Source organism: Hypomesus transpacificus, chromosome 23 (assembly GCF_021917145.1).
Source record: "Hypomesus transpacificus isolate Combined female chromosome 23, fHypTra1, whole genome shotgun sequence".
In the NCBI taxonomy this organism is placed as follows: domain Eukaryota; kingdom Metazoa; phylum Chordata; class Actinopteri; order Osmeriformes; family Osmeridae; genus Hypomesus; species Hypomesus transpacificus.
In genome coordinates, this window is record NC_061082.1 from 10,673,113 (window position 1) to 10,694,458 (window position 21,346).

At 45.8% G+C, this 21,346-nt stretch overlaps 2 protein-coding genes across 4 annotated transcripts; both read left to right on the forward strand.

The window, feature by feature from the left end:
• Window positions 1-23: 23 nt before the first annotated feature.
• LOC124485307 (1-acyl-sn-glycerol-3-phosphate acyltransferase gamma-like) lies at window positions 24-15,819 on the forward strand. Of its 3 annotated transcripts, none has more exons than XM_047046830.1 (10): window positions 24-121; window positions 7,481-7,538; window positions 7,734-7,973; window positions 8,198-8,367; window positions 8,568-8,729; window positions 9,995-10,148; window positions 10,324-10,426; window positions 11,213-11,288; window positions 11,430-11,628; window positions 12,763-15,819. In XM_047046830.1, exons 3-10 carry the CDS (start codon window positions 7,796-7,798, stop codon window positions 12,852-12,854), a joined length of 1,134 nt encoding a protein of 377 aa, XP_046902786.1. In that variant the 5' UTR covers window positions 24-121; window positions 7,481-7,538; window positions 7,734-7,795; the 3' UTR covers window positions 12,855-15,819. The 3 variants fall into 3 exon arrangements, with proteins under 3 accessions (XP_046902786.1, XP_046902784.1, XP_046902785.1); XM_047046828.1 differs by lacking the exon at window positions 24-121 and adding an exon at window positions 560-785; XM_047046829.1 differs by lacking the exon at window positions 24-121 and adding an exon at window positions 4,036-4,258.
• A 1,830-nt stretch (window positions 15,820-17,649) lies between these two features.
• Window positions 17,650-20,438, forward strand: LOC124485783 (GTPase IMAP family member 8-like). Its single transcript, XM_047047578.1, has 3 exons — window positions 17,650-18,367; window positions 18,475-19,662; window positions 19,917-20,438. Exons 1-3 carry the CDS (start codon window positions 17,650-17,652, stop codon window positions 20,240-20,242), a joined length of 2,232 nt encoding a protein of 743 aa, XP_046903534.1. The 3' UTR covers window positions 20,243-20,438.
• The last annotated feature ends 908 nt before the right edge of the window (window positions 20,439-21,346 follow it).

The window sequence follows — 21,346 nt, forward strand, 5'->3', positions numbered from 1 at the left end:
TAACGAACATGCATTTGAATCAGCTAATGCTGCGGTGTTCTCGGCTAATGCTGTTGTGTTCTCGGCTGATGCTGGTGTTTTCTCGGCTGGTGTTGGTGGTGTGAACCAATGCTGTTGTGTTGTAAGTAGTAGATTGTTTTTGAAATGTAGCGTTTTTATAAATGTTTCGTTTTTGTTAAGGTCGTTTTTTTGAGTGTTAATGTGGTTGTGTTTTAAACTTTTGTTTCCTTCGCTAATGTTGCTGTGGTGTGCACCCGTGGGTCACTGTAAGTTAGTCACTGTCAGCTTCACTTTTTTTCAGAGAAATTTAGCCTAAATTATGCCTAAATTGGGCAACGGAACACTCAATACAACAAGCAACTTTTTCGGGACCAAGACGAACATTTTGACACCAACACTGTGTTTAAATGCACAAACCCTAACCCCAAAATGTTAAGGGGGGAAATACTAATATATTAGAAAAATGTACAGTAGCAATATGAGAGAATATATGTTGTGGTGTTTTGCCAAAGCAGACCCAATTATTAACTGCGTTTCACTGTTCGTAACTAACAGCGAAAAGGGGCCGAACCGGAAGTTGGATGTCTTCCCTTGCCCGAATTGCTCGATGGCTTTATAGACAAACAATAGCATACTTCAACTGAATTGGAAATAATAATTGGTCCCTTTAGCCAATTACAAGCAGTGGATACCCATTAGATTTAAAGTATTTTCAATTACAAAGATAACATCTGCAAAGGCTGCAAGACGTCAGGAGACCAATCACCGTCCCTGCATAAAATCAGGTATCAGTAACGTACGCTTCTAGCGTTAGCTAGCTAGCTAACTAGTTAGCTTGGAGTTGGTCTATTTGCTCTATTTGAACAGTAAGTACTATGGGAGTGCAAATAGCTAGAGTTATCTAACTAAGCAATAAATAATACATGTGACGTGGTTAGCACAAGTTAGTGTCTTGCTGTGCACTGTATCAGCTAAATAGACCTCATTAACACAGCCCTAAATAACACACACAAATGTTGAATCCGCGGAGCTTGCTAAATAACGTTATTCAACTAACTTCATCTAGACTCGAGCGAGTGAAGTGTACAATATTGTCTGTGGCATTAATTTATGACAACACATGAATAGTCATACAACGACAGTGGGTTCCAGACCAAAAAATATTCAGTCAATCGCTCTGTGTTATTCTCGGAAAATTGCCGGGATTTATAGCCAGTTAAACAAGCGTGCTTTAATTGCTGACTGCTTCGTAACTTTTTCAGAAAGTTGATTACCTTCCTAGCTAAGAATGTTGATGTTCATTTCATAGACATCAGTTATGAATGCATGCACATGTCTGTTATGTAGCTCACTGTCTCTAGTATGTCAGTTCACAGTAGTTCGTTGCTTCAATTCTTAGCCCCGTAATAGGCAACAGCGTAGTTTTATCAACAGGGATATTGCACTTCAGAAAACGAATAACTAGTAAGCTACACCCAACTGTTCATAATGCGTAGGTAATATGAAATACTATTTGCTATCCTTAGAATTGTTGCTAGTGTAGCCAAGGCAGGGGCATTGGTAGCAAGCCAGCCAGCCAGCAGTTAGCTATGACACAGCGTGTCCCCCGTTTCTAGCGCAGTCCGCATGCGTAACGTGTCATACCATTTTGGGGTTACTTCAGTTCAATTGAATCTTAGTAAATGTAAGTTCTTTAGAATATCATATTTAAATTGGTTAAAGTTGGATGTTATCATAGCATTTGAAAACGAGTCTTGGCATTACATGAAAGTGAAAAATACACTTTTCACGTCTGTGACCTTAGAATAAATCTGAATCTCGTTCCAGAATTGTCTGCATTGTTTTTAGTTTGCAAGCGATTGAGAATCCCGGTCAGGTCTGTGCCTGTTATGGTCAGTACTATAATAGGTCTGCGTAGAAGTACAGAGACAGCAGCACGGTATCTAGAGAACTGTAGCATCATGGTAAGATCTGGTGACTGAGGGGCTTAGAAGGGCTAGATTGTGGACATTGTGATCCCATTATCTTCTGGAGGTGAGTGTTGGGGGATGTCATTGCTGCTGCACTGTCCTTGGAGAGGAATTGGAAAGCAGGGTGAAAGTGAGAGCTACTCATTGTTTATGCAACAAACAGTAGGCCCTTAAGGGCCCCACGCACCTGGCAACAGGGTTTGCATTGCCCACACCAGCAGCGCTGGAGAGGAGAAGCATAGGCAGCCTATTGTGAGGTGCATGCTGTTTTCACCCCCACCGATGAACCATGTGAAACACTGGCTTCCTGCTGTGGGGGTTCATGGGGCTCTCCTCCTTGGTATCTATGAATTGTAGACATACATATTTCCTGTTAATGCAGTAATGCAATACCAAACAGCACTCTTATCTGTTAAGTTCATAATTGTTTAGTGAGCTATTGGATTCAGGCTACTTCTGAACTTGTGCACAGCATGCTTTATACGTAAGGGCTATTCACAATACTCTTGGTTTCGCGCACACACAGATTTAGGTCTGACTGTGACAGATATAAGGCTTATTTCAAGGCTCCTCCTCCATCTTGTTCTGCGCTCAGTCTTTTTGAAAAGCTTTGAAACATCAGCTCGGTGCACATAGAGCCGTTATCACCACAGCATAGCTATGTCCGCATATTTAAACACTCCCTCCTTGTCAAAGAGCTGTACAAGGGTTTCCAACCTATACAGGGCTGGCTTCTTCATCACCCCTTTTTGTCCCATTCTCTTTCTCCACCAGCATTCCCTTTCTGCTGACGGCAGTGAGTAGTGCCTCTGGATCCTTGAGCAGTATCTGTCATCTAAGCCTTCAGAACCAGGGCTACACCAGGGGTCCACAGGGAGCCTGCAATAGCAGAGAGGCTAACTGCAGAACTATAAGCTAACTAAGCCCATCCCATTAGTGTGTTTTGGTAAAGGCTATGGATGGATGAATCTCTCTGCTGGGTTACGCAAACCCATTGACCTGCTCAATGAACAATCGGGCAATCAGGCTATGGCTATTAGTGGACTACGTATGCTGGTATGAGCATTGTTACCGCTGCTTGTAGGATGGTTCATCCTTGGAATGTGAATGACCTTCGTTGTCCAACCATCACATTGGATTCTCATCTCCTCCCAGATTGAGCTTTTGGGCCTAACAGGGATGCTGTAGGGTTGTTCTCTGGTTTAGGACCATTGACCTTTAGCTTCACATTAGTGTTAGCCTGACAAGTTTATTTTGCGCGCTTTCCTTCTATTTGAGACATTTTTTTTACTCTGGTCTTCCAACCGAGAGGTTCTGTGAGCGTTACTACTACAAGCCTGTTTTTTGTACTCTTCTTGCACTCTGCCATGTTAAGGATATATCATTTTTTGTGGTTGGTTGTTTAATTGGTGTTGTGGTTGCATGAAATCAAAGCTCTGTTTTACCTATCTGGCGTCCTCAACTGAGGAGAAAAACAAAGCACAACAAGGGATGGTCTAATGGAGAGAACCCCTGCAGATTAGCCAAGTAAACCATTTAGCCTAGCTTTGAGGTCATCGCTCCTGCCTTCGTTTGAATGACACAAAGAGGTGGCCAATGGCCAGGACCAACACATGGGCAACTTTTTGCTTAGCAACTCCGCCATGATAACTCCACCCTTTTCCAGGAGGGACTGGTCCTCTTCCTTACCTTGATAAAAATAGGAAGTGATTTATCCAGGGTGCCTGTAGCTCACTAATCAGCGCTAATCTAATCCACAGCAGATTAGAGCTGGGGCAGGCATGTAAAATACTGCCTACATGTACATCTTTTCTTACCTGCCTTCCTTAGGCGAGTCTCTGTCTATGTAGCACTCATTACCTCTTTCCTATGTGGATCTGACCTGGAGTGGATAGGCGAAAGTGTAATTTCTGGGGTCTTCTTTATCGGACTCCTCTGGGACTTTTCGAGAACTGGGACATCTGGGGATCCCAATCTGCTGTGCGCTGACCGGACAGTTCTGGTGGACACTCCTCCTTCACCAGTGAGATCTGGTTGTGTTCTTGCTGGCATCATCGAAATCTCCCCCAGTTCCTTCAGTTGGATTATAATGGCTGCTCAGCAGGACAAGCTGTGACGAACCGTTGTCCTCCACACCCCTTCGATTTGAGATTTTAAGTTTTATATTTTGTGTGTGTTTCGGTTGGAACACTTGATAAAGCCAAGATGCTGAATCAAAGCGCGGTGATGATCTTCACTGGGATCTGTGGGGCGTTGGTGGTCATGGCCATGGCCTACTACGTCTACTGGTAAGGACAAACCTGGGGGTAGGGAGGTGGGTTATGGTCACAGGTCAGGTGGGTACTGATGGCTTTAGAAGGTTTCTGGCTCTCGATGGCTGATGAGTTCTGGAGCTAATAAATGAAATGTCATGAGTTTGCATTTAGCAAATTGACTGTCCAGTCAGTCTCTTTTGGTCTCATTTTGTTACAAATGGAATTGAGTGTAGTATATTTATTTATTTATAAATACATTTTTATTTATAAATACATACATTTTTAGTTTATAGTTTTTTGCTATTGCAGACCAGACATAAATCTGGTCTTTGTTAGGGATTGTTGTGTTGGCTTGGAAATTACAAGGCTCAATCCAACACCTGAGAACTTGCTCCTGATATGCCAGAGAGAAGAGACAGCTGTTGTCTCTTGTAAGCTGCTTTAACCCAGTGTCTAATCCGGCCTTCGAGCTGCACTGTGCCACAGGCAGCCTTTCACTCTCTCTGCATCCAGGTACTCGTTTCCACAACCGGCCCTTTGCTTACAAGAATCCCCACAGAAGTTAGCTTTGCCATGACAATATGTGATGCTCTGAGACTTTGGAGAGTCACACAGGTGCAATAAAGAAACACCCTTTGTTCTCGGGTTGCTTTTTGAGAAATGTGCCTCTCTGAGGCCTGGAGAGGCTGGTGAGGGAAAGTGAGGAACTTGATTGAGAAATAAGTCATGTGACTGAGTGCGTGGCATGACCTCTGAATATGCAATGAGTTTGGGGGCCCAAGGATCAAGTGAGGGGCTTACTGGCTTTGCAGCTTTGTTTTGGCTGTGATGTTGGGCAATCTGAACACTTGACAGATGGAATGAGTTTGCACTTTGTTCACCCCATGTTGGCCCCAGGTGGAGCACTGCGCACACACACACACACACACGTTCTCTTACAGTTTTAAGCTACAGCAGTTTAAAAGGTCTCTTGTACAATACAGCACCTACTCTGACCCTGATACAATGTCTCACATCTGGATACCATGGGTACTCAGACCATCATTCTATTTTTTGGTGGGAAGTTATTTTTTTTCCAGGCTCCCACGTGATTCAAGTGTTCATTAAATAAATTGATTTTTTTCCTTCCAACCTCCACTTCACTGACTGCACAAATGCACACGCACACCTTTAATTTTTTTTATCGTCGGGTCTTGGGAAATAAAATTGATCTGTTGGCCAATGAGCATGTCATGGTTGCAACTTCCTTGTTTGGCTCTTTAGACATAATGTCAATGTTGGGTCTAACCAGACCAAAGAGCTTGAACCTTCACTTGACCGGTCAATCTTGGATGTGTATAGGTAGCTATTAGTTGATTATTGAACCCCTAAACAGATCATTTAATCAAACTGTAAGAACTGAAGCAAGACTGGAATGGGAGGGTGAGTTATTTTGTATTAGGACTCTCTCCACTCTCTCTGTGCTCTGAAAGGAATTTGGGAGCGTGTGTGTGAGCATAAATGCCCTCCCCAGTGATGTGTGTGGCGGCAAGCCCGGCCGGGGGGAGAAGAGGTTGTTAGGGTGTCCCACAGCAGGAGGCATCCCTGGAGAAGCTGCAATCATTCTGGGAGGATACGGGTGCACACATGTACACACTCTTTCCCGCGCACACTTTCATTCTTTCTCCCTCAGACGCACACATTGGTAAATCTGTTCATCTAGTTAAAATGAATACACTTTTCACTAGACTATTGGCTTGTAGCAACTAAGCTCCACTCTCACAATGTGTATCTTGAGGTATGTGGTGTGAAACAGCAAAGTTGATTGCCTAATTGTCTAGGCACGAGATTGTACTCGTTTCTTATTGCAAGCCAATGCAGGTTTCTTTGATATTGAGTACGTTTTGGGGGAAGGGCCCGAGTGATTGCAAAAGAGTGCAGGAGGATATGAAGCCTGTCCTTGACTAACTTGTATGTAGGGCAAAGGTTAGAGAAGGGCTGCGCGATTCCAAGGAATCTGGAGTGCCACAGTTATCTCTAAAGCAGACTCTCAACCAGGCTGGAAAGGGTTAAGTGTTCTCTTCCATCCTTCTCTGCTGGTCTGTTTGTCCTTGACCAGAGATGCCACAGTTGGTCTTATCTATCCTGTGGATGGTTAAGTCTTGTTGAAGAAAAGGCTTCTCTCTGAAGGTTGGGCTTGTCTCTAGATCCAGGTGATCTGTGTTTTGCAACGTTGGTGCACAGCTGGGAAGACATGGTTGGACCCTAAGGCTCTATTCTGTGACGTTCGTAGCTAAGCACACACGTCTACACAACCCAACAGACATCCCACCCCCCAACACACGCATGGTTTTGACCTCTCCAAGATGCACAACACAAGACATTGTTGAGAATGTCCCATCTGAGTAAGACAGTCATCTGGTCAGCTTTTGTAATGCTGTCTATGTGGGTCAAAGGACTCTAGGCAGCAACACACACACACCCTGTCACACTCAGACACTGCATGACGTTTTGTCTGTCTCCTGCCTGTCTCTGGCAAGCCTGCTATTGGACGACACCGTGGGAGCAGGGTTGTTCTGCGAGAACAGAACGTTGACTTCTACTCTCATAGGAGCTCTGAGTTCCCTCAGCTCTAAGGCGACGCCAGACGCCAGCAGAGGATCCAGATCAGAGACTCATCACCCTAGAGACGGTAGTTAAGAGACAGCAGTGAAGGTGGAGGAACATGGCCAGTAGGGAAGATCAACCAGGGATGTTCATGTTGCTGGATGGTTGGGTGTGAATGCAGTTGATGGGAAGGCTAAGTGATGGTGGTGACTGTGATGGAGGGGTTCCTTCAGGAGGGGGCCTCTTTGTGAGCATGCAGTGTCAGTTTGAGGGCTTTGACTCAGCGTTCTGGATGACTTATGTCATGGAGATGCACAGTCGTCTCACTCCTTTTCTCCCATGCTCTGTCATTAGCTCACTTCTGTTTAGACAGAAAGAAGTGTGCAGTTCAGGTCTGATGCTCAGTAGATGTGGCACTCAAGAAGTCTCAACTACTGGTTCTGTTTCAGGACGCTCGACACTCCGTCTAGGATGAGTTCATGGATGACCTTTCTGTGCTTCTCTGGTCTGCTAGGTTAGGGTGTGGAAGACTTGGTGGGAGGGGAGGAGGAGTGAATCGGCCTGTGTTCCTCTCTGGTCTCTGCTAAGCTAGAGAGGGGAATGCTTACTGTAGTCATCAAATAATCAAGTCATGTTTCTTTGCTTCGACTCCCCCCTCCCCCCCTCCAGGTCCGTGATACTGAGCGAGGGGCCGTGCAAGCGGGGCTTGTAAAAGGAACTCACCGTGGTAAGGAACCGAGACTCGTGCTCTCCCGACTCCCACATGTTCTGCAGAACCCTGGCCACAACCTTTTTAGTGTCCTTTTCACATCCACCTTCATCCTGCTGCCATTGTTTCACAACAACACATCCATCTTATTCCCCAAAACTCTCCTTATCTTTTAATGCCTCCCCCCTCTCCCTCCATCCCTCCTACCCCCAGGTCGGTCGTAGTGTGTGTGTGTAGAGTGGAGCCTAGCTGGGCTCTCCAGGCTCCTGACAGACATGGGGCTGATGGGCTATATCAAGACCCTGTTCGTCCTGCAGCTGCTCATGGGCTTTGTGTTCGTGGTCAGCGGCCTCATCATCAACTTCATCCAGCTGTGCACCTGCCTGCTCTGGCCCTTTAACAAACAGCTGTACCGCAGGATCAACTGTCGGCTCTCCTACTCTCTCTGGAGCCGTGAGTCACTGCATTCCTCCTGTGTGTGTGTGTGTGCTTATAGTTTGTGTAACTAGCATCATGTTGCTCCCATGTCTGCTTGATGGGGTGTGATGTCTACCTTTTTGAGTGGTGTATGTAGTGTTGAGGGTGGGTGGGTGTGTGTGTGTGTGTAGCTTTTACAGTGTGTTGGTCCTACGTCTGCTAGCGTGTGATAGTTTGTGTGTGTGGTTGTCGTGCTGCAGAGCTGGTGATGCTTCTGGAATGGTGGTCAGGGACAGAGTGCACCCTCTACACAGACCAGGCCACGGTGGACATGTTTGGCAAGGAGCATGTCATCGTCATCCTCAACCACAACTACGAGATCGACTTCCTGTGTGGCTGGACCATGTGTGAACGACATGGAGTACTGGGGGTGAGTGTCCTCACTCCCTTCCCTGCTCCCTGTTTCTGTCTCTCTCTCTCTCTCTGTCCCCCCCCTCTATGCATCTCTCTCACTCTCTTTCTCTCTTTCTGACTGTCCCTTTGTGTAGATCTACAGGAATGAAAAGCAAGGCTGTCTGTATCTCATGCCCTCTTGTTGTTTATTAAGCCGCAGTTGTTTTGTTTACCCAGAGTTCCAAGGTGCTGGCCAAACACGAGCTGCTGAAGGTGCCACTGATTGGCTGGACCTGGTACTTCCTGGAGATAGTCTTCTGCAAGAGGAAGTGGGAGGATGACAGGGACACCATCTTCAGCGCACTCAACAGACTCAAAGATTACCCTGAGTTTATGTGGGTAGGTATGGCCCTTGGTGTGTGTACTCCTTGTTGAACCACTTGTCCACCTGCGAGCCATTTCATAATTCAAAGTCAGTGTTTTCCCACAGATTAGAAAGCAATTTGTGGCGGGGGGTAGGGTTTGTTTCATGTCAGCCCGGGGTGGGGGGGACTTCAAAATAATTCCTTCGTTAATAATTAGTTACACAGAACTTTATTATATTACTCTGAAATGAATCACACCTTCACAAAATCAACAACAACAAACAAACAATTTCTGCATATACAGGTAGCAACGCTAGTGCTAAATAACTATTTAAATGGTCGGCTCCCTGAGGCCAGGTAAGTAGGGCTCCTGAGACTGCTCACCAAAAGAACGAAGGGGAACCCGCTTGTCTGGCAGATTAAGACATGTCCGTAGGTACCTAACGAAAAGTAGCCTCAACTTTCCTTGACCTTTAGTTACTGTACTAGTAGTTCTGAAAGCTTGTCTGTCTTACTAGAACGAGTAACTAACGAGTGCTGAAGTTGTGACTGTGTGTGTATGTGTGAGTGACAGGAAAGGAAATGCAGATGAACGAATACGCTGCGTGTTTTAGCCTAAATAGTGTTAAAACATTTTTTTTTACGAAACGCAATATGTGGAGGCCGATTCTGTGGCCCATAACCAAGTTTTAGTGAAGTCCAACCACAGACATAAATCATACGGCTGTGATATTTTGACATTGAGAGACTTTTTTTTGGTCCGAACTCCTGGTACTTAATGTAGTTCTGGCCTTGGCTGTAGGTGGCGTCCTGTCTCCAGGATGAAAGTAGATCAGTGTGACGTTGGCCATGGTCCTAATGGCATGTGCTAATGCAGTCGAGAAGCACATGCTGTGCCCCCACCAGACGTTTCCTCCACGTGAGGCTTTACAGGCCTGGGTGAGATTTAGAACCATCTAGAAGTCTGATCTGATAAGCCTGCTGCTGGAAACTCCAGTCACTGAACAAGACACCTCCTAAACACTGGCCTGGGTTAACTTGCAACCAAAAACAATAATCAGAAATGAGAGGATTCGTTAGCAAAGGGCTGTGTCAGGATGGGAAGGCGTTTGATATGAAAATAGTTCCATCTAGTTTAAGGTTGCAGCATGCCCACCTGATCTGTATTCAACCTAGAAAAGCTGTGGAGGAGGATGGTACTACAGGAAAAAGGTCACCCCAGCCCTGTGTGTTTCTATGTGTGTTCTGTGCATGTTTGTGTCCCAATCTAAAAGTTCACCACCTTCTCCACCTGTGTAGTTCCTGCTGTACTGTGAAGGGACCCGCTTCACAGAGAAGAAGCACCAGATCAGTATGCAAGTGGCAGAGAGCAAAGGCCTGCCTAAACTCAAGTACCACCTCCTACCCAGAACCAAGGGTTTTACCACCACCCTGTCCTGCCTGAAGGGCACTGGTGAGGGAGACATGCTTACACACACGCTCTCACACACACACACACACACACACTCAAACTAGCACAAATAAACATGCCCTCTATCCGTCTCACACATAAGCTGTTCTATAACTAGTCTGATTAGATCTCTCTTTCTCTCCTCTCATCCTCTCTGTCTCATCCCCCCCCGTTTCAGTAACGGCCGTGTACGATGTGACCCTGAACTTCAAAGACAAGAAGAACCCTACTCTGCTGGGCATTGTCAACGGCAAGAAGTACAGGGCAGACATGAGTGTCAGGTGGGTTCCCAAATGAAGCTCGTTCACTGGGACATGATGCCTGGTGGCTTTACTGGGGCGGTATCGCCAGGCTGATGGAAGAGCTGAGACAGGTCCCCGAGTCACGTGTTAGGAACCTCTTGGCATCTCTCCAAAGCTCGTTGGACCTGAACAATGAGCGAGAGAGCGAGCGGACCTTCCTCAACCTGGCTGGAAGGCTGCCCAACACTTTACAGCCATGAGATGATAACTGGTCTTGACTGCTGGGCTGTTCATCTCTCCGCCTGTAGTGGAGAAGGACCGTGGGAGGGAGAGAGGAGTGATGGAGGGAGAATTGGGGAAAGGGAGGGTGGGTAAAGAGAAAAGGATATGGATTGTTGATGGTTTTAAATCTATATGACTTGCCCTTGAGAATGTAATCGCACAAACGCACCGCCAACCTTCAGACATAAGCCATGGTTTTAGATTTGAAAGAAAATTCGGAGATTTCTGTTGGAGCTTCATTAAGGACACTTGATATGTTTAGAGACCCACAAAGTTTGTCAGAAATCCAGCTCTTGTCCAAAGGTTTGATGGGAAATTCAATGATACAGCAACAGCTATTCCACAGTAACAACACTGACACAACTCCTGTATTATACTGTACTAAATCCCTGCTTGCTACTTTCGGGGCTGAGCCCACAGACTTTAAATGGGCCAGATGCAAATATGAGTCAGCGCCTGCCCCCAGGTGGTCAGACCATGTTGAAGCAGCTTCTCCCCCATCCAATCCTGCATGGAGCTTACGTTTTCTCCCTCGGCCAACAGGCGCTTCCCTGTGGAGGAGATCCCCTCGGATGAGAAGGAGTGTGCTAACTGGCTTCACAAGCTATACCAGGAGAAGGTGAGACCAGGAACCTTCTCTAAAGATTCTAAATCTACAAATTAGGTTGTGTTTTTTTCATTGTGTATAGGCTGAGACTGTTTCTGTGGAAATCCTCTACTAATGTGTGTGTGTGTGTGTGCCTCTCTCCCTCCTTTCCAGGATGCACTGCAGGAGCACTACCATAAGGAGGGCTGTTTCCCAGGCCCCACAGTCACCTCCGCTCGCCGTCCGTGGACGCTGCTCAACTTCCTTTTCTGGGCCACGTTGCTACTCTCGCCCCTCATCAACTTTGCCTGCGGTGTGGCGGTCAGCGGCTCGCCACTCCTCATCATCGGCTTTCTCCTTTTCCTCATCGTAGGTGGGTACATGCAACCCACCATTACGAGTTCTTTTCAGCTGCCTGCGCACACACACATCCCTACACCCTTCCCAGTCTCACCTCCTTCCACCCTCCCTGCAACCTGGAAAAATAAATTGCCAATTGTCTTCCTTCTGGGAAATTTTACTTCACTTTGCAGCTGACCTGGGCACTTTTCCCCCTGATTTAGTAACAGAAACTGCTGATATGCGTTGTCCAGGGGTCCGTTCTTCGTACGTCGCTTATTCCAGGATCAAACGACACATCCAAGATGACATCGTCTTGCTAATCATAATATTTGCGTGTTAATGCATTGGTTTAAAAGGTGGTATGTAGCTGCTCACCATGGCCAAAAAGAGCCCCATTGTTTTCCGCAACAGAGCCAAACGGAGCAAGAGCTTGCTCGAAGGTTACTCCAAATTTGAAGATCTAGTCAGAACGCCAGGGAACACCTCAGTCTGCAAAATCCAGGAAAGAGGGCTGGCAAAAAGTAGCAGACAAATTTAAATGTGTAGTTGTGACCACATTAGATGTTTTATTGATTATTACATTAGGCCATGTTTTTGTATTTTAATAATTACTTTGTTTATCATCTTTAATGTCATATAATTTAACGTGGTTCCAACAAATTAATGTGAATGACACCCTCTTGAGAGAACCAATATTTCTCCAAAAGTATAGTAGCCTATCGCACTGTGCTAAAGGATCGGTCTATCACGCAATGCACGATTAATTCGGGTTCATGTTAAATTCTGCTAATTATCCTTGCACCTTTCGCGACAGGTTGTTGTCGTAAAAATGGACAAGACATGGCTGTGACAGACTTCCTGTATCACCTCTGCTTATGAAGCCGCAATCAAATCTTGTTTACATCAAATAAGCCTGCTCCCGAGCTGGTTTAAGATAAGACTTGTTGCTATGACAGCAAGTCCAGAATGAGCGTCAAAGAACCGAACAATCCAAAATCACGACATCCGTTATCAATAATCAAATCCATCTAACTGAGTTAGCGACGTACGAAGAACGGGTCCCTGGGCAGGTGTAAGAAATTTGTTTTTATTTTACCCTCCAGAAGGCCTGCCTGGATGGGAAGCCTCGCTCGTCTCACTGTTTGTTCTGTTTGGTCCCCCGCAGCCTCCGTGGCCATCCGCCGCCTGATTGGTGTGACCGAGGTGAAGAAGACAGGCTCCAGCTACGGCGACCAGGAGGCCAAGAAACAAAACTAGAGGCCCCCAACATCCCCTCCCCCCCACCCCTCCTTGTTTGCCGTGCAACCCCCCTCTCCCCTCCCCACTTTAATCCATCTTCCATGCTCTGCCAGCCACCAGGCTGAGTGGGGGGGGGGTGACGAGATGTAACCTAGAGACCAGAGTGAGAGATATTGTATGAAAGAGAGGGAGAGAGAATGATGAATAGAGAGAGAGAAAGAGGGGGAAAGAGTGAGCGAGAGATGACTGTGGAGGGAGAGACGTGAGAACAGAAGGTCTGTGGGTGTGGGTCTCTGAGGAGTAGGAGAGAGCTCCAGGGCTGACAGACTCTAACAGGGGTGGTGCTGTTCTCATGTTAGGACCATGGTTTTCTCCCCGGCTCTCAATCCTCTCTCATCTCCCTGACCCCCCACTTCCCCGTCCACCCACCAACCCCTGAACCCACTCAGGTCACCTGAACAGCCAATCAGCTTGCTCCAATGCAGTGCAAGAAGCTCACCTCCTCTTTCTAAGGTGCCCCAACTCCACCTCCTGTCACCTACTCCGGTCATCCAGCCAACTACGGCCGAGACGACTCCTCTGGAGACCAAGCCCATGAGAAGCTTACCTCTTCTCTTACTTAGGGCTTGTTTGTTTTGATTTGCAGTGCAGATGTTACTTCATTGTTCCTGTAATGTTACATTACATGATGTTTCCTAAAATCTCACCCCTACACTCTTAACACAAACCCACACACTCTACAAACTAGCACTCCTGCTAGGAGCCTGTACGAGCAAGCTCCCCTGCTATCGAACCTTGTAATGGAAGGTGTTTTGAGTGGACCCTGTACTGTCTTCTATCTGATGCTGGCTCTGTTCACGTGACTAGATGAAGCGTGACTTAAGGACCAGGCACGCATTTGCAATGAAGCCACGTTGAACAAGCAGAGGCAGGTGCTCCACAGGTTCGGTTTCCGTGATGCAACAAGGGCTCTGAATACAAAGGTCTCACGACAGGCGTAGTTCCTTTCGGGGGTTCCCATACTCCCACCCACTCCACATCCCCCTTTAGCCTAGCCCTCACGTTCAGCTCATCTCTCTCCGCTGGTGCTTGGATCTAAGTTCTACAATATTCTCACACCCATAGAAGCTTACACACATGAGTGCATTGGATGGCCAGCCTGCTCGGATTCGTCTTTGCTGAATGACCCATTGTAACCTTGACCAGAGAAGTCACCCCAACCTCCCCCGCTCCATCATTTTAAATGCAGTACAAACTGAGTGAATGCAGAGCTGGACAAAGGACTTGTCAAGCGGTTTCAGCTCACTGAGTAGACTGCACGCAACAGCTGCTCTCCTAGAGTCCTGTCAGCGTTTGATGTCCAGCTCTAGATTGTAGTATTGTTTTACTTTGCCTTAATTCAAGTTTGCTTATGCTAGGCTGACAGATCCAACCCCCTGCCGATCCCCCATAAAACTCCTCTCCTTTTCACCCCATCACTCCTGTCCTATTTCCTCTACCTAGGTTTTACTTAGAATAGAGTATTGTGGGTAATGGAGTTTGTTTAATGTAGGGCTGTAATCATGCATCACAGTGGGTGAAGTTGCCGACATGTTTGTGGGGTGGCGGGAGCAGTAGGATGTTTATAAATTACAATGCCTCCTGTTCACTACTGTAGCCTGATCATCCTTCATAGCTGAAAATGTTACATTACTTTGCAAAAGCTGCTTAGGAGGGTGGGAGTTTACTGTTTCTAATGATTTGGTCGATGTTACTTTAGAGCTGTGTGCTACTGGCACTTCGGCATAGACGCTGCAATAGCACCTGCTCTTGAAACCTCTTACAGTTTATAACTGTTTTTGTTTTGTTTTATAGAGTTGTGGTTAGGATTGGTTCTGGTTTGGGTTAACATGGGGGTTAACTCTTATGTTTTGTCATTTTCTCTATCCCTTCATATGGCCGAGGGTTAGGTTACTCTGCTATGGTAGCAACTCCACTTGGTAGCAACTGCATAGAAGGGGCAAATATATGTCATGTTGTCTTTACTGGCACAGCTGTTCGATGCTTTGACAGTACGTAACGTGGAAGATGTCCTCATCTGTCCCTGGGTTTGGGATGACATCCTTTGTTTCATTGTCATACTCACCATGTTGTGTTCTTCTGTAACCCCTACTCATCTCTTTAGATTTTAAATGTTTTTTCAACCAGGACAGACTCATGCAAGCCTTAACAGAGTGAGAGTGCAGCTTCATTGATTTGTTTTCGCGTGGACATTTAGATGCTTTCTGAGCCCCCAATACCAAACACTCCTCAGTATTTACATTCTGTAGCTTACTGTTTCTTAGGGTTAGTGGATGACTTAGCTTGTTGTAAGGCTGAATACTTGAAGGGTGAAAGGCCCCATGATTAAGATCTGCTCTGAGGTTTAGCTAAGACGGCTCCCCCTTCTCCTCCTCTTCACGACACCCTCAGTTGCCGCCCCGAAAGGCGCTGAGCCCGATGCTAGGAGCTCCGTCTCAGTCATTAATTAATTCAACTCACGCTTAGGACCTTGACACGTGGGTAAAGTTTGAGAGAGAGAGACTGGTCCATTCCATGTTTCCTAGTATCCCATCATGCTCTGGTGACGCTCCTCTGGCCGTGTAGGAGGTTGTTCTGATGCACGTAAGGTGTAAATATTCTAGAAGGGACAAAAGGTCAAAGTAAAGTTTCAACATGATTTAGACGTTTTTTCTTACACTGGAGGTTTCAAATGGAATAAGGGAAAAAATCCTCTAACTAGTAATCTAATTTTTTTTGTTATGAGTTCTGAAATTGAAGAATGAATTAACAGTAGAAGATAAGCACTGCAATCTGACCTTTTTCGGCTGTAAAGTTATTTCACTTAAAGTGGCACCTCTTGAATCAGCTCTTATTTATTTGTCTTTTTTCTAAGTATTTGTATCTGTTGTTTCTTCAATTAAACAATTACGAACATTAAAGGATTTAATCACACCTATCTTTACTCTTTGATTTTGTTTATTTGTCTAGATTTCTCAATACTGTCTCTGAATATGGATTGTGAAACAGGATCTCCTTTCAAATTCCATGGTGTAAAAAGCTGCTTAATGTACTGTAAGCAAGTTTATTACAATGGCCTCTGAGGTGCTAGTGTGTACTTCTGTACTTGTTTCCTCTTCAGTACCATAGGGACCATGTACTCCCTTAAGTGCATCCTCACGTGGCAGCTTGTTGTAGTCAGAAGACATCTCCATCCACTAACCAGGTGCATATGACCTCCATCTTCTCTGCACACTGTTGTACCACATCACCTCCCATCCATCTGCTGTCTGGCGGACTGGAGCAGCTAGACCAGACACCAGGACACTGCCAGGGCACCACAGGAGAGCTCTGCTGTCTGGTGGAATGTATTCAAATGTCCATGTGTACAAAATGTCAATGACAATGTGACATACTCCACTGTACATACAGTAGAAAGAGATGGTTATGAGCTGTTTCTTTTACAACAACTGAATGACTAATTAATGCATCAGCTCTACCAGCGACAAGAACGTTAAAGTGGTGAAGTCACACAGGAACAGGAGACAAGATGGCTAATTCACCCTCCTGTAGAATAAAACTCTGTCCAACAGCCTGATGCACACTGAATGGCCTCTACCTTTTTCAGCTTGAAATTCAACCACAGCAACACTAAAGATGTTTGGCCGAAGAACCGTACAGAGAATGAGTGCTTCATCTGTGATTAATTTTTTCAATAACTTTGTAATGAATGCAGAGGGACTGTAGATGTATTTATTTTTTGCATGGTGTGCACTGTTGCACATGTTACACTGAGTTAATTCTGAGTCAGGGGTTTCCTTTAGAGACTGGCTATGGAACAGCTGTGGCTTTCTCTTTGAATTTGAAACTCGGAAAAAAATATTAAAACATTCTGAGGAAGCAGAAAGAGAATGTCTATTGTTGCAATTTTTTTAAATTATTAAAAAAGTGTTCACAAGAAGGAAGTTGTACTAAAGTAGTCTGTAAAATCACAAAATGAATTAAAATCATTTTAGACACACTAATAGGCCTACATTTGTTGAGCAATTGCAGAGGCTGGCGAATATAAGGTAAGAGGTATGATTTGCTGTAGAAAACTACAATCGTAATCCAAAAGATTGGAGGTTGGGGCTAAATGTGAATTATATTTTCAATGGGCGGCTGACACGACACATTTAAGATGCACTGGTATGACTGGTAAATGTTTTACCTCTGCTCTATCAGTAAGTAGTATCATGAATCGAAACCTTCTCTGGTGTGTCTTTCCACTCGGTTGAACTGTTCTGTTGTCAGCGGAGAGACTTTGATCTCGGCGGTCAACACAAGGAGAGTCTAAACGACAGAAACGTTCACAGTGACACAGAACACACAGTCATTTCCATACAATGCTGGGGACAGATCCTCCTCTATGTTCTGGGACAGAATATAAAGGAAAGACTTCAGAACACAGTGAGTACTTCATAGGTATATAAACCAGGAACAGAGTGAGTACTTCCAGGAATGAGTACTTCTTATGGCCAGCCGAGCAAAGAGAAGATAGCATTTGTGTTTTCATGAGGTTCCATCTGGGTATTGATTATTTTATTAATATAGTATATGTATATATATTTATTATTTCAATGTGGTTAAACTTCAGTCATTGAGGCACACACAAATTATCAAAATGCAGCAATTCTGTTAGTCGATTTGGAATATAAAATATCCTTAGTCTGTTATAATTTAGATTAAAAATAATAATATTATATTACATATTATGTACATTATTATTATTAGCATAATGTGTTCTTTCATATTCATGTTTGCAGTGGAAGGAAGCCCTCCAGAGCTGAGGTTACTCCTGCTGGGAAGAGACTGGCTGCAGAAGAGCCTGACAGGTAATATTCTTCTGGACAGGAAGCTGTTCGACCCCCGCAGGCCGGTGGACATGTGTGTGAGGAGACAGTGTGTCCACGCAGACGGCCGCAAGGTCACCGTGGTCAGCACCCCCCAGAGGTGGCTCCAGTACGCGGTGGATGACTGGTCTCTGGTGGACAGGAACGTGGCAGACAGCTTGTCCCTGTGTCAGCCCGGGCCCCATGCCTTCCTCATGGTTGTCCCACTGAAGTCCTGCAGGGGCAGGGAGTGGACACTGGAGGCCCCCCTGGAGCTGCTTAACCAGGCACTCTGGAGGAGCATGATGGTGGTGTTGACCGGTCATGAGAAACTCACAGGAGTTTCAGTGGAGGAGTACATAGCCAGACACCAGTACCTCAGTGAAATGGTGGAGAGGTGTGGACACAGGTACCAAGTCCTGGACACAACTGGCAATGATGTCAGTCATGTAAAAGAGTTGTTTGAGAAGATTGACAGGATGGTAGCTGGAGATGTTGAAGAGGGTGGAGAAGGTTATTTCACCATGAAGGAGAGCAGTCACAGAGCCGCAGAGGTGAGGAAGAGAATGGAGGAGGAGAGAGCAGAGCAAAGAAGAGTCATGGTGCAGAGGAGGAGAGACACATTGAGATCTCTGCTCCAAGGTAAAGATCTGTCCTACAGATATTATATATTTTTTTTAATACTGCCACCCCATCCCTGTCGTCTTAACATGTGTAGTCTGTTTTTCAAATGAGTGTTTCTTTTGTAGGTTTGCCACATCATCTCCAAGAGCTGAACATAGTGATGGTGGGAGCTCGAAGAGCTGGTAAAAGCTCAACAGGAAACAGCATTTTGGGTGACAAAGTCTTTGAGGCAGGACGCTCAACATTGAAGTGTGTAAGCAGACAAGGTGATGTGGCCGGGCAACTGGTTTCTGTGGTCGACACTCCCGGCTGGCACGCCCGATACTTCTCAGAAGACACCCCACAGGAAATCCGTCTTGAGATTACCCAGAGTGCCTTTCTATGTGACAATGCCCCTCAAGCTTTTCTCGTGGTCGTACGATGTGATGAGACGTTCACGGAGACGGACCGGTCCAGACTGGAGGAGCATCTGAAGCTGTTCGGCCCATTAATCTGGAGCCGTACTGTGGTTCTGTTTACATGGGGAGACCGGCTCAGTGGCACCTCCATAGAGCAGCATATAGAGAGGTGGCCTGGCCTGTGCTGGCTGGTGGACCGGAGTGGGAACAGGTACCAGGTGTTGGAGAACACAGGTCTGGCTGAGGGCTCTCAGGTTAGGGAGCTGCTGCAGATTATCAAAGACACTATGGTAGAAAACGAGGGCGGACATTTGGTGAACACACTGTGGGAGTTCCAGGAAAGTAACAGGAAGTTGGTTCAAAGGTCAGAGGAAATCAGTAGAAGGTTGGATGAGGTTGAAAAGGAGAATATCCAGCTTAAACTGATGCTCAAGGAGAAAGAGAGGATAGTGGCAGATGTGAATGAGAGATGTGCAGAGAAAGATTATATGGTCACAGACTTGAGGCAAATAAACAAATTGAGAGTGCAAGAAAATGAGGAAAGAAAGTTTGACTATGAGCAAGAGATTGAGGCTCTCACACAATCGTGCGAAGAAAAAGATGTGGTTCTGGAAAAGATTGAGAGAGAGCATGGTGTTGAAATCAGAAAGCTTCAAGAGCAGGTAGAACAGCTGAAAAAGAGAAGAGAGGAGGCAGAACAAGACTGGGGCACCACTGCTGAGCTTCAGGAACGGTATCTCGAGAGCGAGTCAAGGTGTGTCGGAATGGAGAAGGAAGTGTCAGAACTGAGTCGACAGCTTGAACATTACTGGCTCCAGAGTAGAGGGATGGAGCTCCTGCTGACGCACACAAAGGAGGATCTGTCCAGACTGGGGAGAAAAACGCCTGCTGGCCAGACTGATATCACTAATCTCAGTGAGTAAGAACCAGTGTTTGAAGATCTGTTGCTCGGATCTATAATCTTTAAGTTATACTAATGAACTAAACCTGTAAATGCTGTGATGTATTTGTTAGTATCTCAGTCTGCTTCTCATTCTCTCTGTCTCTCTTTTATTTCTCTCTCTCTCTCTCTCTCTCTCTCTCTCTCTCTCTCTCTCTCTCTCTCTCTCTCTCTGTCTCTCTGTCTCTCTGTCTCTCTGTCTCTCTGTCTCTCTCTCTCTCTCTCTCAGAGATGGAGTGGAAGGTCTCTTCAGAGCAGACTGGAAGTGCACCACGAGCACAGCTCGATGAGGAGGAATGGAGAGATGCAGCAGGACCTGGAGTGCAGAGAGACAGGGATGAGTGGAGGAGTACAGTGTCCTGGCTGAGGGTTGGAGCTGTAGCGCTTGGGGCTGTGATTGGAGCCGTGGCTGGGTCTGTCCACGCTCCGTTGAGGGTTGCCACTGGGGGCATTGTAGGGGCTGCTGTAGGGACTCTACTGGGGGCCTCACTGGCCCAGAATAAGTTTGGAGAAAATAGAACAGTCACATTTCTGACAAACAGGCCTCCACCATAAACAAGAAAGATTTTGTGTCAATCAAACTTGGAGTTGGAGGAAAGAATTTAAGGTGCCGTTTCTCAGTTGATTATATTTTACCATAATACCTAGGGGAGCTTTAAATGTACTACATTTTACATTCTATTCATTTGCTCTTGTATTCAAAGCGACACGGAAATAATGCATGTAGTACAAGGATTATGTATACAATAATATTGGGACAAGAAAAGTTCTATTAGTAGTTCAGTGGTTAGTAGCAAAGAACAGTCTGGTGTTTTAACCAGACACAATGCAATAGATTAAAGCACAATACAAAGGACTGGTCTACTGTTCGGGACAGGAGGTTGGCGCAGTCAATAGACAATAACCAATGCATGGTATATGAGGATGTTTCTATTATGTTGCCTATCACTGTGAATTAAAGAGTAGTTTTGACACATCTTATACTTAGACTACAATATTTGATGTAACTGTTCCAAAGCCATTAGGGTTTGTAGCTTCCTGTTGTTAATGCAAGATCAGAGCTTCATTACCATCTTCACTCACTAGAGGATGGTGTGGAGCTATGATCACGTCATTGATGCGAGTGAACACCTAAATACCACCTCAATACACCTCACAAGCTGACTCCTCATTGCACTGTTACATATTTTTTTACAAAATGACTGAATTTGCCATTCAAATATTTGTTTGTAGGACATAAACTTATCATCCTTTAGTCAACAGATGGTGAGGTCAGGTTGAGAACACAGGCCAGGGTATTTGAGGTGAGGGTAGACAGGCTAGACAGGCAGGTGGGCTCACAGCAAATAGATCTGACATCCCCTACCTGACATCATTAATTAATCATGTAACATCCAGTAGATCTCAGATGTGGTGTTGACCAGTGCCGGTCCTTCCTATAGGCGACATATAGGCAGCCGCATAGGGCGGCATGAAGAGGGGGGCGGCATTTTCCGAAGTGCATCTATTCATTATCCTCCTGCACTACCAACAAAGGGTGCCAACCGCGCCACGTTATATGTCCGTACTGGGGGGGGCGGCACCAAAATTTGCGCTCCCGGCGGGGGGTGGGGGGTTGGGGGGGGGGGGGGGGGTTGTGGGGGGGGTTGGGTGGGGGGT